Source organism: Ambystoma mexicanum, chromosome 7p (genome assembly GCF_040938575.1).
Source record: "Ambystoma mexicanum isolate Mex_15411 chromosome 7p, UKY_AmexF1_1, whole genome shotgun sequence".
Taxonomy (NCBI): domain Eukaryota; kingdom Metazoa; phylum Chordata; class Amphibia; order Caudata; family Ambystomatidae; genus Ambystoma; species Ambystoma mexicanum.
In genome coordinates this window covers 293709606-293726742 of record NC_090939.1, presented here as the reverse complement: position 1 = coordinate 293726742, position 17137 = coordinate 293709606, and the positions used below count along the sequence as shown (strand labels likewise).

The window sequence follows — 17137 nt, the reverse complement described above, 5'->3', positions numbered from 1 at the left end:
CTCCCACTTTGCTTCTGATGGCGGGCGTTGTTTGAAACCCCTTGTAATTAGTGATTTGTACATCCTCGATATGAGGCCTCTCGACACCTGGGGGGTACTTAAGATGTGCTCAAACGGTGTAAGGGGTCGCCTTAAGGAGTCACCCCATCTAGCATTGTGTAGGACACTTCTTAATTGGAGAAAAAACATGGGGGGAATGTCTACACCTTGTAGGTCGTTCTGCAATCTCTCTCTGGTGGTAAACACTTCATCTTTCCATAGTTGTCCCGCCCGGCTAAGACCTGCCTCACACCATGGCTGAAATCGCTGGACATTACACAGCAAGTTTTTGATAGGGGGAGCCCCGATGCAACTCAGGGGGGAGGGCCAAGTGGTAACTCCTTGCATGGCTCGAGATGGACGCCAGAGAGACCACAGCACTTTAAGAATGGGATGTTCCTTGATCCTCCGTGTCATAGCCGGCATTGGGACCCATAGCCATTCCCCCAATGTGACTGGTGCGAAGATATCATTTTCTATCGCCACCCACTGTTTTTCGGGGTTCTCCCACAGGTGATCCGGGAGGACCCGGAGTTGTGTTGCCCTGTAGTATTCCCCCAGGTCTGGAAAACCCATACCTCCTTCTTCTTTGGGTAGGATTAATGTGGAGTATGGGATCCTTGCTCTTTTATCAGCGCATAAAAATCTTAATAATATGCGCTTCACCTCTGCCAGGAAGGGTTCCGGGACCAGGACAGGGAGAGATTGGAATAAAAATAAGAATCGTGGGAGAATATTCATCTTAATGGCGGTAAAGCGTGCTGCCCATGACATGGGAAGTTTACCCCACCTTGAGAGGTCCTTTTGTATGGTAATCCATAGTGGGGTGTAATTGGCCTTAAAGAGGTCGGACAGGGAGACAGTTATATTCACTCCCAAGTATCGGACAGAGTCTGTGTGGACCTGGAAGTTCCAATTTGCTTTTAAACGCTGTGCCAGATCAGTGTTATTCCTTAGGGGGACAGCTACAGTCTTTTGTATGTTTACACGAAAGCCCGACAGGGCCCCATATCGTGATAGTTCTTACAGGAGGGCAGGGATGGAATCAGATGGTTCGGTGAGATATAAAAGAATATCAGCAAACATTGCTAGCTTATATTCCTTACCCCCCCCCCGTGGGATTCCTTTAATCCTGGGGTTGGACCTAATAGCCTGGGCGAAGGGCTCCACCACAAGGGCGTAGATAAGAGGGGAGAGCGGGCAGCCCTGTCTTTTACCCCTAGTAAGGGTGAAGGGGTGCGATGAGACTCCATTGATCGAAACCTTGGCTTGGGCCAACCGGTATGATGCCTCTGCTCCCTGTATCCACGCAGCTCCCAGCCCAGTTCAGCACAGCTCTTAAAAATGGCCACTCTACCCGGTCAAATGCCTTTTCGGCGTCTACTGATAAGAGGAATGGATCTTCCCCTGCTTCACGGAGCGTCGTCATTAAGTCAAGGGTCTTCCTTACGTTGTCCGACCCTTGGCGGCCTCTTACATACCCCACCTGGTCAGAGTGGACTTGTTGGGGGAGGACCTGGGCGAGGCGGGAGGCTAGTATGCTAGAGTAGATTTTAGCAGCAACATTTATCAGGGAGATCGGTCGATATGATGCGCTTTCTGTGGGTTCCCTACCCTCTTTGGGGATCACAATAATGATAGATTCAGTGAAGGATTTGGGGGCTTGTCCAGATTCTAAAATGGAGGTAAATAATTTAGCAAGAAAGGGGGCAAGTGTGTTGGAGTTTCTTTTCTAAAAGGCTGGCGTGAATCTATCCTGTCCCGGAGCGGAGCCTGCCTTGAGTGCTGAGATCGCTCCCTGCACCTCTATTGCAGTGATAGGGGCATTGAGCATTTCTAGGTGTTCTTCGGTTATGGGGGGGCGTGGCAGAGTGGCCAAGTATTCCTTAGTGTCCGAACAGGTGTCGTTATTCTCAGTGGTGTATAGCACTGAGTAGTATTCAGAGAAGCGTTCCACTATATCTTGGGGATTCATGAGTGAGGTCCCCAATGCATCTTTAACTTTATAGACTGCTCTGTCGGCTCTCTGTTTGCAAAGTTTGTTCGCTAGCATCGTGTGAGCCTTGTCACCTTTTTCAAAGAATCTTTGTTTAAGGTATTTAAGCTGAGCGATGACCCTACCATTCCATATATCCTTCAGCTCTTCCCTCATCATTCTTATTTTCAGGATGGTGTCCTCATCACTCACGGGTTGCTCCCTTAGGGAGCGTTCCAAGAGAATGATGTCCCTTTTTAGTTCCCTCTCTTTGAGCAACCTGAGCCTTTTTTTGGCCGCCCCTTCTGATATCAAGATTCCCCTTATCGTAGCCTTCCCTGCTTCCCAGACCGTGTTCAACGGCATGCCAGCTGTGTCGTTGATTTCAAAGTATTCCGAAATGGCTTCAGAGAGGGATTCTCTAAACAGTGGGTCTCTGCACAGCAGGTCATTACATTGCCACCGGCGATCAGGGGCGGGGAGTGGGCCCAGGTCTAATTCCAGGGTACATAGGTCGTGGTCTGACCAGGCCACTATCTGGATGGATGTTCCCAGGATGTCGCTTTCATTTTCAGCCCCTAACAACAGGTAGTCAATTCTGGAAAAAGTATGATGTGGAGGGGAAAAGAAGGTAAAAGATTTTTCTCCCGGGTGAGTTACCCGCCAGGTATCTATCAAATGGTGTTCTCTTAGCTGACTCGAGAATCTGTCACCCTGGAGGCCGCTTGGGGGTAGGGTGTTTTGTCGAGCTGAGTGCCAATCGCACTTGTGGTCAATGGCTACATTGAAATCCCCCCCCACAAATCAATATACCCTCCCTCCATGTTTCAAGAAAGTCAAGCAGGGGACCAGTAAAGCTTGATTGCCCTTGGTTGGGGGCGTAAGCGGCACACAGTCTTACAGAGCGCGTCCCTAATCTGCCTTTAAGTGCAACAAATCTCCCATGCGTATCTCTATGTATGCGGTCTACCTGCATTCCCAGGGACTTGCGTAATAGAATGCCCACACCACCCTTCTTCTGTGGGCCGGATGCCCGGATTGTGTCTCCTATGTCTTTTCCAAAAACCCTTCTCTCTTCGCCCCTAACATACTTTGATTCCTGGATGAAGAGGACATCCAATTTGGACTGTGCAAACTGTCTTGCTAACATTGACCTCTTCTGCGGGGAATTCAGACCTTTGACGTTAAGGGAGCCAAAGACTATGCCATCTGAGCTAGCCATACTCCGAGGTGAGAGTAGCAATCACTGCATCATCCATTGTCCGTCCTCTTTGCCCTGTGATGAGGCTGAGTTTCAATTGCCATGTTGTATAGTATGTGTGAAGAATCCTTATGTGTTGAGAGCGTGATGTCTTGAGTGAGTAAGTGAGTCCCCCCCCTCTCTCCTCGCGTGAGATGTTGATGGGATCATTCCCACTCGAGGAAAAAAGGAACAAAAGGAACAAAAAGATCAAAAACAGAAGAAAAGAAAAAAAAGAAAGAAAGTGGAAATGAGACGCCCTTGATCAAGAAGGGCCACTTCGGGTGGACCCCTCTCCGGGCCAGGACTTATAGTGCTACTTCGTTGCCCGAAAAAGAGATAAAACTAAAAACCCTTGATTGCTAAGAGATGGAACCTTCTGCTATCGGACCTGCATAACTTTCTGGAACTTTTCAAAATGATTTTATGAACACCTCGTTCGGAGAAATTATTACTCCTATGATTTAAACCAATCAAATTCTCAACAGTAAATACTTGGGAGAAATCGCAAAGAAAGACCCTCAGGGGGTATTTAAACGTTTATATTTCCACTTCTGCTGTGACTTCCCTCGTCTCGAAGGTGCATTCCCTGTGTCTTAGCGGGGGCCCGATGGCTCTCTGCGACCCCCCTCGTTTGGACCCACTGCTGAATTTTGAAGGTAATGACGGGCCCGCTCAGCTTCTTCAATGGAGGTAATTCTGAATTCTTCCCCATTGTATGTGAATGTTTGGGAGAAGGGGTGACCCCACCGATATCGTGTTGCTTTATCTTGTAACCAGCCTGTTAGAGGGCGACAACCCCTCCTCTTCGCTAATGTTAATGTGGATAAGTCTTGATAGAGTCGAATCTGCGAGCCCTGAAATTCTATCGTGTCTTTGACTCTGGCCTTCTGTAGAATGTCCTGTTTTTGGGCATAGTGGTGGCACTTAGCTAGTACCGAGCGAGGGCCTCCTGGCGGACCTCCCGTCCTATGCACCCTGTCAAATTCAAGCACTGAGGGTGTTGCATCATCATAGAGGGATGAAATAAGAGCTGCGACCTTACTCTCCAAACTGGAGGGAGTTTCTCCCTTTTCCTCCGCCAGCCCCATTATGCGGATGTTTGAACGCCTTTCAAGATTCTCCAAATCGTCGAGCTTAGACTCCACATCCCGTTCCTTCTGCTCTAAATCCACTAGTCTGGCTTCATATTGCATAGAGGATACATCCATCGATTGCTAGTTGTTCTCAACCACCTCTAGACGATCCTCAACCTTTGCCATCTTTGCCTGCAGGTCAGAGACCGTTTCAGTCAGACTGTTTATTATCGATCTGATCTCCCCCAGGAGTAGGCGGATGTCCGATTTGGTCGCACTGTCGCCATAGTTAACCGGAATGTCAGAAGAACTCTGAACTTCCTCTACCTCCATGGGTGTATTTGTACGACTGAACTTTCGCAGTGCTGCTAGAGTGCGTGGGTCCAGCTCTGGGTTGGGTGGGGGATCCAGGCTCGACTTGCTGCTTCGCAAGCTGATGGCCGGAGGGCCAGAGCTTCTCACACTCAGTGTCACTCGGTTCACCAGAGCGCAATTCTTCCCAATGTTGCACCTGCTTCAGAGGTTATATTCGTCCACTTTTCCACTTCTCTATATTATGAGTACACTGATGCCGTCACGTACTCCGGGGGGTGGGGATCTCTTGCTAGGCAGTGGGGCCAGTCGCGTGATGAGTGGCTCTCTTTCCCAGGAAAGCAGAAGGTTAAGAGTGCGGGCCCTGTGGCTGTAGGGACATCAACCAGCAGTATCAGGAAGGTCCCAGGTTGTGTGCCCCCTTAGTTGGTGAGAGTGTGAGGTTAGAGGGGGAGGTTGGGGATCAGATTACCCCTGCGCTTCTCCACGAAGGGAGAGGATAGTGATTTCAAGTTCGTGGCAAGGTAGACAGGTTGTCTGGTTTGGTATGGCTGAGTCAAAGTAACCGGATGGTGTGTATGGTGCTAGATACTGTAGGGCGAGTGTCTGGGGGATTGCCCTCAGGACAGCGTTTACCAGAGCTGCAATGCGGACTGAGAAGCACCCCCCACGTGCATTCAGGCGTTAATGCGGCGCGGGGTATTGCTTGTTGCTGAAGTGCATCCGCTCCTCAGAATTGGGCTATCCAGTTGCAGCCCGTTTGACTCAGTCTTTCGGGACATGGCACCCCGGGGCCCCTGGTTTCTCCGTGCGGACTCTCGAGGAGGAGGAGGGGGGGAATGCAAAGCGGAGCGCCCGCACCCGACTTACTTGGGGGAGCCGGGTTCCCGCTGCACTGCCTCCTCCGATGCCTCGCCCTGCGTCAGCGGCGGTGATGCTGCTTCTACTGCGACCCGCAGAGGTGGGGGCTCATCTGAGTTACGTTGTGGAATCCGCACACCATGAGGTCACCGGGTGTGCAGCGGCAACACAGCGTCGGGCGATGCCTCTGCTACGCTTCTCCTCGGAGTGACTGCCTGCATCACTACAGTAACAGTGCGGAGGGAGCGGGCGCCATTTTCCTCCCCATCTCGATCTCGGGTGGGCGCAGGGGGCCGCCTGGCAAAGTCAAATTATGGCGTTTCTCCCGTGTCGTTTTGGAGGTGGGGCGGTCCAGAGCTGCTAGGACGGTTCCTCTTGGTCATGAGCACTTTTTAGAGCAGGTTTCTCAACTCCTTCGGGCATTCATCTCAGAGTTTTACGGGCCCGGAGAGGGAGACAGTGGTTTAGGCGTCCCTCACGTCTGCGCCCCCTGGTGGTCTCGCCCTCAACATGCCCTTTGACGGTGAACACCTTTTTGGCAGCAAGGCTGATGAGAGCCTTGAGAGGTTGCAGACCTCCAAAGCTGCAGCGAAGTTGTTGGGCGCTGCAGTTCGCCAACCTCTGCCGTTTTCACCAAGCTCATGGTGGTGGTGGCAGCACATCTCAGGAAAGGGGGGATTCACGTCTACCCCTACCTGGACGATTGGTTGATCAGGGGGAGCTCTCCCGAGCAAGTTCTGGATCATCTGTCCATCACCTGCCACTCCCTTCACAGGGAATTCCCTCAATTTAAAGAAGTCCCATTTGACACCAACGCAGCGGCTCCAGTACATTGGAGCAGTGCTCGATACGTCCCTGGGGCAGTGTTTTCCTCCTCAGGTGAGGGCTCTTCACATTCAGTAGATGTTGAACAAGTTTCAATTTGCCCAGGATCTCCCAGCTTCCGAGTTCTTGAGACTGCTCGGCCTCATGGCATCCTGCATTCTTCTGGTGCCAGAGGCTCATCTGCGGATGAGATCTTTGCAGTGGGCACTCAAGCTCCAGTGGTCTCACTCCTCCGGCAGGCTGTCGGACCCTGTTCAGGTGCCGTCCTCGGTAGCCCGGGACCTTCTGTGGTGGGCCGTCGAGGGCAATTTGATGAAGGGGGCCCCATTTTGGCTGCCCTGGCCGGAGGTGACGATCGTGACGGATGCATCCCTTATGGGATGGGGAGCTCATGCCATCGAGATGACAGTCAGCGGTTGTTGGACTCCGTCGGAGTCCAGACTCCATATCAATCTGTTGGAGCTGAGGGCCGTCAGGCTAGCCCTGAAGGCTTTTCTGCCGACTGTGCGCGGAAAGAGTGTCCTGATTCTAACGGACAACACGGTGGCCATGCACTACCTCAAAAAAAAGGGGGGGGGGGCAGGGTCACTTCTGCTGTGCAGGGAGGCGATACAGCTCGAATTCTGGGCCATCCAGCAGGAAGTTTCGATCTCGGCTGTTCATCTGGCCGGAGACGACAACAAGACGGCGGACGCTCTGAGCAGGCAGAGCTCGATCTCTCACGAGTGGGAGCTGGCTCAGGAGATGCTCCTGGAGATCTCTGCCCTTTGGGGGACCCCTCAAGTGGATCTCTTTGCCTCCAGTGTCAGCCGGAAGTGCTAAAGGTTTTGCTCGCGGGAATTTCCTCCAAAAGGAGCGTTAGGAGACGCGTTCGTGGTGGAGTGGTCATTCCCACTGCTGTACGCGTTTCCTCCAGTCCCCTTCATCCTGCAAGTGCTGCGGAGGTTCGGTTCCCGGATGATCCTCATTGCTCCGGCGTGGGCCCGGAGGACGTGGTACCCGGACCTTCTAGACTTCTCCATCTGCCCTCCACGTCGTCTTCCCTACCGAGACGATCTGCTCTCACGGGAGGGGGGGGGTCAGGTTCTCCATCCAGAGGTCGGATCTCTCAATCTTCACGCTTGGTTTCTGAAAGGTTGAGTTATAAGGATTGGGACCTCCCTGAAGACGTGATGGAGGTGTTGCTCTCAGCCAGGTGGCCGGCAACTAAGTCTCTGTACCGTTGTCATTGGAGAAAGTTCTGCGACTGGTGCAGAGTTCAGAATGTGGATCCTTTTGAATGTGACATTCCCATGGTTCTGTCTTTTTTTGCTTTCTTTGGCCCACAGGGGCTTGCAAGTGGGGACCATTAAAGGTTACCTGGCAGCGCTGACCATATTTAAGCGCTCGTCTGAAGAGTGTTCCTATTTTAAAATTCCTTTAATTTTGCAGTTTTTGAAAGGGCTCACTAATGTGTTCCCTCCGTCACCTTTTCTGGTGCCAGGTTGGGATTTGAACCTTGTTCTTAAGTTTCTTATGGGTGCTCCAATTGAGCCTTTACATTCTTACCCTTTGAGGCTGTTAACTCTGAAAACTGTGTTTTTGGTTGCGGTTACTTCCGTTCGCAGAGTGAGTTACAGGCACTTTCAGTTAAGCCACCCTTCACTGTGTTTCATAAGGACAGGGTTGTCCTTAGAGGTCGTCCTTCTTTTCTTCCTAAGGTGGTTTCGGAATTTCATTTGAGCCAGAAGGTTGTTCTTCCGGCGTTCTATCCTCCTCCTCATCCTGGTAAGGAAGAGGCGAGGCTCCATAGGCTTGATCCTAGGAGAGCGTTGAGCTTTTATATTTCGCGCATGTCCCGGGTCAGAGTGGACGATCAACTTTTCATTGGTTACGCTGGAAAGCGTTTGGGACAAGCTGTGACGAAACAGACTTTGTCTCGTTGGATTATTTTAGCTTTCTCCGAGTGTTAACGCTTGGCGGGTAAGGATCCTCCGGCTGGCTTGCGGGCCCATTCTACCAGGGGAGTGTCTGTGTCTACTGCTCTGCAGAGGGGAGTTCCTATTCGTCACATCTGTGATGCAGCCACCTGGGCTTCGGTACATACTTTTGTAACTCGATTCCATCAGAGGGCAAGATCTGGCCTTTGGTAAGGCAGTTCTCTATTCCGCAATTTGATTGGGCATGCTAAATTTGTATTCTAAATTCTTTCCCACCTCCTTGTTTGGTACTGCTTTGGGAGTCTGTCATAGATATGGAATATGTCGGAGGACCCAATCCCCTCGAAGAACAAGTTACTTTTTTACCTGGTAACGTTCTTTCGATGGGATGGTCCGACGACGTATTCCATATCGTTCCCTCCCTGCCTTCCCCGCTGCAGAATTTCTTTTGCGATTGCAGCTTGCGTTCCGCAAGGCCTTGTGTGTCTGACTGGCAGAAGACTGGTGGCGCACATTCTGGGAAAAAACTATAACTGAGGCTATGGGCGTCGTGCGTCCTACTTATCACATCGGGTGACGTCGGCCGTCGAAGGAGGTCCTCGGGGACGGCGCATTGACGTCATTGACGCAGACGCCAAAGATTTTCCGGAGCAGCACAGCTGTGGACATTACCTGTCATAGATATGGAATACGTCATCGGACCATCCCATCGAAAGAACGTTACCAGGTAAGAAAGTAACTCGTTCTTCTCCACCTTTACTGCCCACTGGGGCTCCCATTCAGGAGATGCACTAACTCGGTCATCAGTGCTGTCTGCCACCACTGTTCATGACACTTCTGCCCCTTGTTTAATACATCTTCATGGCCATTATGATGGCTGTTACAGCGTTTTGAGACCCTGGATCTGTCAGAGCTGCTACTGACATAATGAAATATATGTTAAAGGATTTACATTTACTGCACACATTTCTGGTGTTCCTAAATGCATGCCTGAGCAAAGTGAAGGCCTTAATATTTGCCCTGGGGTCTTGCCAGACCAGGTAATGCCCCCACCCAGGGGGGTTTATTGCTATTGGAATCCCTGAATGCTTTCCCAGGTGTAGTTGCCGTTTTTCAATTTAAAACAAAAGACCTACAAACAAGATGAGCGCCATGCACAGTGGAGAAGGGAACGACACATAGTTCCTCCTCCCTTTACATGGCGCCCATTGACCGCGACAGGGAAGCGTTGGGATGACAGTGTGCCCAGTGCCGACGTGGAAGCTGCAGGCAAGTGGGGGCAAGAAGAGGGTTTGGGGAAGTGGCAAGAGAGGTAGAAATTGGGGATGGGGGAAAGAATTAAGGGGGTGCAGATGGCGGCCTCCCACATCTGAGGCTTGGAACTCTGGCTTTACCCTGTTCTAAGCTTTCTGATTGGCTGGGAGACCGACATGTACCCCCTCCCTCCTGCCCCCCGGTGCTAATACTAAATGTACATGTATGTTTTTAATTTTTTGCCCACCTGCATACATTTTATAATTTGTGATGTCTAAAGGTGCGTACTCATTGACTTTTTAACTAGTCGATCTTCTTTCTCAGGTAATGTTATACTCTATTCAACTGAAAATAATGAGAGTTCCAAGATTGCGTAAAATTGTGATTTGATGGGCTGATGCACTTTCCTTTCGTCTTGTTGATGAAAGATGATCTGGAAGCCTGGTGTGGGGTTGGAGGGCAAAACTGATCTGGGATGTTGGGAGAAGCCTTCCCTGGAATGTGCATGGTCCTGTGTAATGTCTGTTCCCCTTAGCAATGACACTACAGGGCATATGTTGCCAGTATGCTCCATTGCCAGGCGTAATTCTTTGAAAAGAGCAGCATTGTAGAATCACACTTTCTTCAATGCACACATGCCAAACAACCACCTCAATCTCAATAAGCATTGAAGCAATGGAAGCATTAAGAACAGCACATTCCAAGTCACACGGAGTGCTGCTTCCTGCTAGTTCATTGAAATGTGTTTTCTTCTAGTGTCACATAAAAATTCAATCAACTAGGGTTCTACTCTCCTCCCACAAATCATCTGTATGGTCAATTCAACCTTGGATTTCTGAAAACTGTAGTGACTATTCTCAATTTCTTGATCGATCAAGTGTGTATTGTGAGAAACCTGAAGGTGTCCACCTAGCTAGTCTTTGGGGATCTGTCCTGCAGGTGACCAGGACACGGCCATCGCTATTGGATCCATTTCCTGGGGTTGGGGCAGTGAGGGATGATCACCTGGATGGGGGAGTGGTAGTGTGACACCGACGGGTGAGACACGATATCCCCCTTCCTTCTTCATCTTTTCCCCATCCTACCACGTAGGACATTCAACACCACTATCCCTCCCCCTTTCCGACACAAACAATTTTGCACAACACACAAGAGAACAGACTAACACCAGATATAAGGGTCAGTCAATTGATCAGAATCACACACACCTGATGGCCCTTTCCCTCCCCCACAGGGATAAAAGTTGAAGTGAGAGAGCACAGTACGAGCAAGGCAGGCATGGCAGACTGCACGACAGCACAGCAGTTCAAGAGAAGGAGAAAGGCGGCAGGAATGGAGAAGGTGGCGAGGAGAGAAATGACCTTGCCCTTTTTCGTCCCAGGCCCACGGATCCCTTGTGGAAGAGAGCCTAAAACTGCAAACAATAGCACAAGTGTCTTGCAGCAGATATTGTTACACAGGGCAAGCCTATGCCAATAAGCAGGAGCGAGGGAAGCTCCTGCGATGTGAATCGGCCTTAACTCCAGTAAAGCCGAAAGCCAAGTGGTTCAGCACCGCCGATGAGTCAATGGGAGAACCGGTAAGAACCGGGCAGTGTTGAGTGAGAAACGCTAAGTGGCAAGTTTGAACAAAGTTTAATGAACTGTAAAAAGTGTTAAGGGGAGAACAGCTGCAAAGGGAAACAGGCACCACGTGGGTGTTAACTCAAGAGACTCTGGTCGATCCCCATCAGAGTGAAACTACGGTACCAGAAGGCTGTAGGACAGTCGCCGAAAGAGGTCAAAGAATTCATGCATGGGCTCTAGTAAAATCCCTGTACAATCGAAATATTTTGATCTACAAATTGTAGGAAAAGTGAATCCCGCTAAATAAGAAAGCAAGGGAATTGGATCCCACAAAGTCAAGTGAATGTGAAGTTGGCAAGAGTGAGCCTGACCGAAGGATGCCAACGAGAGGGGCAAAATCTAAAGCCCCAAGAAACAGTGTGTTGACAGAGGTGAACCCGGCCGAGGGATGTCCGCTATGAACTGTTTGAAAATACATTGAGAAACCAAGATAAGTGAAACCCGCTAAGGAGAAGAGAAGGGTCCGAGCCCGACCGAGGGAGATCCAGGGATGAAGCTATCATCCAAAGGTTCACTGAGAAAATAACTGTTATATGACAGTGGTAAACAATTGAGAAGGGTGAGCGCCCAGAAGAGGGGGACCCAGGGGTGAAGCCATCACCCTACATGAAACTCTGGTAAACAATTGAGAAGGGTCAGCGCCCCGAAGGGGGGGACCCAGGGGTAAACCCATCACCCAGCGAACACTGGAAAAAAAACTTTTCATTTGTTAAAGGAACTTTAGTTTTTGGTAGTTGAAGACCAAGAGACTTTCCAGTGAAACGAGACTTTGCCCTTGACGGAGAAGCTAGAGACTATACTGTGCTTCAAGATCCCACCTTACCCTGTGCTCAAAATGTATGGAAGGGAGACCCAGGCTACCGCATCCTGACATATTATTTGAGAACACTTCTTTCTTTTCTTGAGAACTATCCCACACCCTGTTTTGTATTAGTTGTAAGGTTTGGCAATGTATAGGCCCTTTTATTTGATACAACACCACTAGGATTGACTTATTTTTCATTGATGGTCGACGCTTGCTCCCATATTGGATTTCGGTTTAGAATAGGCGTTTTTCCAACCTACATACAGAATTAATTGTTAAACAACACCCTTGGACTGCGATCACTTGTGTCTGTCTTACTTGTTGCCACCATGAGTTCCTCACAGTATGCTTCTCCAGGGTGTTTGAGGATGTAAATACTTAAGCATTGCTTTTTGTGCCATCTGGCCGTTAGTTTGAATCGCCTCCTTCATTGCAAAAACATTATCAGACAGCAGATGCCTGAACGCTTCTGTGTCTTTTTCACATATTTAAAAGCAACCTAGCAGAACATGCTTACTTTTAGCTCAATGATTTTTTGAATTGTTTCTCAAATGCATAATATCAGTTTTCAGTGAGCAATCAAGCACTGGTTTTTGGTTAAGGTGTTCAATACAATAATTTCGAAGTTAAAGTGCATATTTTCAGGTTTTCATTTTTCGAAGTCTCTTGAACAGATTTGTATCTTCACTAGTCTTGGCCAGAGTATATCTTTAGCACATTGTTTTGCCTACATTTCCATATTTCATTGGCTGTTATCCAAGTCTAGCCGTCTCTATTTCAAACAAATAAATGTCTTCCAAAACGTTATGATATTCAGCACTGACACTTGTATTAAATAAACTCTCCTGCAACATTGTCATGCCTTTGATTGGCTGAGCAATACTTCAGTGCTTCATAGTGCTCAACAGTAATGTTTTCAATACTTTGTGCTGATAAGTTATTATGTTTTTGCTCCCCCATACAGCAATATGAAAAGGATAGCTTGTTAAAGGAAAGGGATCATATTTTATCAACCTTGGGTGATACGAAGAACAATCTGACAGAACTTTGCCAACAGGTTTGCCTAGAAGCTGCGCTGAGTCAAGAACAAATACAGATACTTGCAAAGTACTCAGCCTCTGAGTGCCCACTTTCATTTCTGGTTCCGGAAAAAGAACAAATGCAACTTTCAGAATGTGTTTCCATGGTGCCATCATGTATTGGATTTCCTGATGCAATGGTCAACAAGACTCCTGCTGCTGTGCAGACTCCAGGTATTTTTGAAAGAAAAAAAAATGAGCTGTCCCACATTCAAATGCAGGAATATGGTCCATTGTCTCAAAGGAGCTCAGAAAATACTGTGCACGTAGAACATTGTGTTCAGAGTGGCATAACAGATTTCTGTCGACAAATGACTGATAAATGCACTACAGACGAATTACATTAAAAATCTAGTATGTGACATTATTGCTTTTCCAATTTTACAAGATGGCAAACAAATCCATCAACTGAAAAGAAAGTTGATGTATATTTTTGACCTGCATTATCTAACCACATTGTCTAACCCCATTTGACTTCTATTCAAAATTATAAGTGGGTATACTTTTGTAAAGTTTTTACTCTTCAGTAAAGCTGTGTATTCATACTCAGAAGGTTCCTGCTTGAATTGCTGCACATAGTGGCATTTTTTAATGTAATATGATCTAGCCTACTTGATTATTTTCCAAATGCATGCACTTGAAATTATTGTGTTGCACAACTTGATAATTGTCTTACTTTGCCTTTTTCTCTGATAACACTCCCTTCTTTTTTCTTTCCCAATAAGGTATAATACCCCTGAAACATATTATTTCCCAAACAATAGCATGTTAGGGCAACTAATAGTGTTTTCGCAGAGCTATAGCTTATTTTCTTTTTTTTTGCAAAGGTGTAAAACATTCTGAAATGGAGCATGACTAACTATTTTTGTTTGCTACAGCACATGGAGTAGCGTTTTGTAATCTGTATATTGAACAATGTTCAAAACCTACAAGTACTGTGCATGCCTAGTAGCCTGTCAGTCATATATTGAGTTCTACACATAAGAGAGAGAAGTATTTTTATACCTGTCTGCTGGAGATTTTATTGGGAAGATGTTTTTCCTTATGTTACTAGTTTGTACAGTAGTTCAGCCATGTATCATACTGAATAATATGCACAAAATTGTTTTTCTGCTTTTTACCTTTGCACAGTCCAGAACAATATGCAACATGTTCTGTTCTTATTTCTGTTATATGCACATACTACTGCCTACTACAGCAAACTCAAGCTATCATCAATGGCATCCTTAGGTTGCAAAGTGAAATTAAAACACTGACCCTCAGATAGACCTTAATCAAAGGGAGTGTTAACCCAAATATATATTTCCCTCGTAGCAGATATTTCCAATGATCTATTTGGGTGTAAAATGTATGGTTTGTAAAGTAGCCTTGGCACAACCTTTCATTCAATTACTTTCTGAGTCTGGTCATGCAAAGTTATACCCGCCAATCAGTATGTGGATTTCTTTATGCACAGTGGCAATTTCAAATAAAATACAATAAGACCAACTGCCTTGGAATTAGTCATAATCTACAACTTGCCAGATGGAATTCTGACATTTTTAATACAATTTGTATTCCAAATGGTCAGGATTTTCGAAACAATAGAATCGTGCATCAGGAAAATATAGTTGTCCTACCTCAGTGTGTACACCTCTTAAGGCAGCAGTTATGTTTGTAAATATGACCAGAGAATCGTTTCCTTTTTTTTCTAGTGTAGATATGTGCTCACTGGGACAGTACTCTCGGGGGTAAGACATAACTAATGCTTTCTCATATGTACAAGAAGAGATCTCGCTGGTTCTTTCCCAATACGGGTAGAATCCATCAATTAGCATGAACTCAAAGTGGGTATGATCCAATCAAATAGTCATTGCAGGGCAGTTGTGAAAGCATTGTTTGGGAATGGCATAGGCAGCATGTGGTATAAGTAACTACCTCAGATCCAGTTAGAGTATAATGCTGCCCTGCGGATGTCAGTTTCATGGTCAAGGTGAACTTACTTTACTGCATCATGGTGCTCGTTTAGCTACACATTTTAAATACTATAGCCTAATGAATGCAATAGCACCTGCTGCCAAGCAGGTATTTTTTTTTTAAATTTAAACACCATTACAAAGTGTAACATCATGCTTTGTTTTGATTGCACATTTTTTGTAATAAAGATGTTTATATTTTAAGAGGATACAATAAATATTTACAGCGAAATAAAAATCTGTTCTTAAAAGCTAATATGCCTTCTTTGTAGCTCCAAGCAGATACACTTGTATTTTATGATTTAAATTTAACTCTACTATTTTTTCATATTAAACTATATTAAATGTCTATCTAATGCACACGTACTTTACCAGCTATGTAAATGTTTGCAGAAATTTCAAATTTATGCTCACTCAGGTACATTTGTTCATTTTGAAACAAATTCTGATGCAATGTGATAGTACATAATAACAATGTACATATATTAATCTGCTTTTGAATGCTTTGGACAATGTTCAACTTTAAATGCATGAACAAACATGACCTAAATATTGTAAATGAATAAAAAGGAAATGTGTTCCATAATTTTTTACTTTTTCATAATCAAATTATTTTCTAACCATGCAATAAATACTCTTCATTTAATATTCCGAGCTTGTCTTCATAGGTAATTCTTTCTCTTTTCTGGCATGCCAGTATGGTCTCACGCTACTTTTACAAATCATTGTAAATTCTTATAAATGAGCAATCTGCAAAACCATAATGTGCTTTAAGATATAAGTCAGCCTAATATTTCTAAATTCACAAAGCAATCCCCAAAATGAAATTCCAGTGATAAAGATTGTGGATAATATAGCAGCTGTATACTTTGATGTTTGAATATAAGTTAGTTATGGAAGTTGTTTTTTGAACAAGTGGTTCAGAGTTGGATTTTAATTGGAAGTCTGCATATATTGTCCATGTCCAACTGGTGTATTCCCAATGATGATATTCTGAGATGTTATGAAATCATTGGTTTTCTGTCTTGTTCAACCTTTTATTTCCTTTTTTAAGCCATTGATTTATAAAATATTCTTAGTTTTCTTTCAGAAGCAGTCTCTCATGAAATATGAATTAACTCTCTACTGTTTATTAAACAAATGTTACTACATGGCAGAACAGACCAACAAATATTAAACAGAATTCTGTTTTTATCAATAACATTGTGCTTTAATATTACTATTACTTCGTGCCAACTTAAGGTATTCTATTATGAAACTGCACCTGACCAATCTAGAATGGATGATCTTGCAACATAGCAGTCACATTTACTTGGGTTTAGTATTTAATGTCTTCCACAATGAACATAAAGGATTCACACTTTACCAGAGTATTTCATCTGCCTCTTTTTAGAAAGCAAAATGTTATTTATTCCTTCTTGTTCAGTTGTTCCTAAGGCAGAAATATACATTTTTATGTAAAAGATATCGCATAATCACTGAAACTTTCCCTTGTGAAGGAATGTGAGCACTTTTTTTTCTTGAACGAGGATTATAGGAAGCATTTCACCATGGAATGTTTTACATGTTAGTATTTTATTTTTTTAAATCAACATCACCTTCTTTATATGGGCATCAAGTTTTGTTGGACTCAGTTAAGTCCTTTTTTTCTCTCACCATGACAATAGCTCTTTTAACCATTATAGTTTTTTCTCTAGGATCCACAGTAACCTTCACTGGCAGTTACTTATTCTAATTACCCAACCGAGGGGTTTGTGTGCTGTATACCTTTTAAGAGTATTTAGTAGATTCAAAAATGTAGGGTGTGTGTGATAAATATATTAATGAAAACATATAGAATCACTAAACCATTATAGTATAAATTGTGGAACATAAACTGTTTAAAAAATGTAAACCAGATAGCACCTTTTTTGTTATAAGTGGTTTAAATATTTTTAAATTGTGTAAATGTGTCTTAAAATCTTCATCAAGTAATGTTTAATATTTCTATGCATTGTACTATATTGTGACATTTTAAAGATCTTTTAGTTGAATTTGATGTCCATATGTTTTATTGATTTTTATATATATAAGCACTATGGGTACAGTAAACTTCACACTAGGGATATTATTACTGCCACACCCTGTTGACGTCCATTTTCGAATTTCAAAAACAACTGTAATACTCTGCAG

General features: G+C 45.4%; 1 protein-coding gene across 2 annotated transcripts in view; it reads left to right on the top strand.

Moving 5' to 3' along the window:
• BACH1 (BTB domain and CNC homolog 1) overlaps positions 1-15616 on the top strand; it is a 483307-nt gene extending 467691 nt beyond the window's left edge. For both annotated transcript variants that reach the window (XM_069636362.1, XM_069636361.1), the window contains exon 5: positions 12896-15616. In XM_069636362.1, the coding sequence (XP_069492463.1) occupies positions 12896-13357 (462 nt within the window). In that variant the 3' untranslated portion in view covers positions 13358-15616. The remainder of the gene's footprint in view (positions 1-12895) is intronic.
• Positions 15617-17137: the final 1521 nt, after the last annotated feature.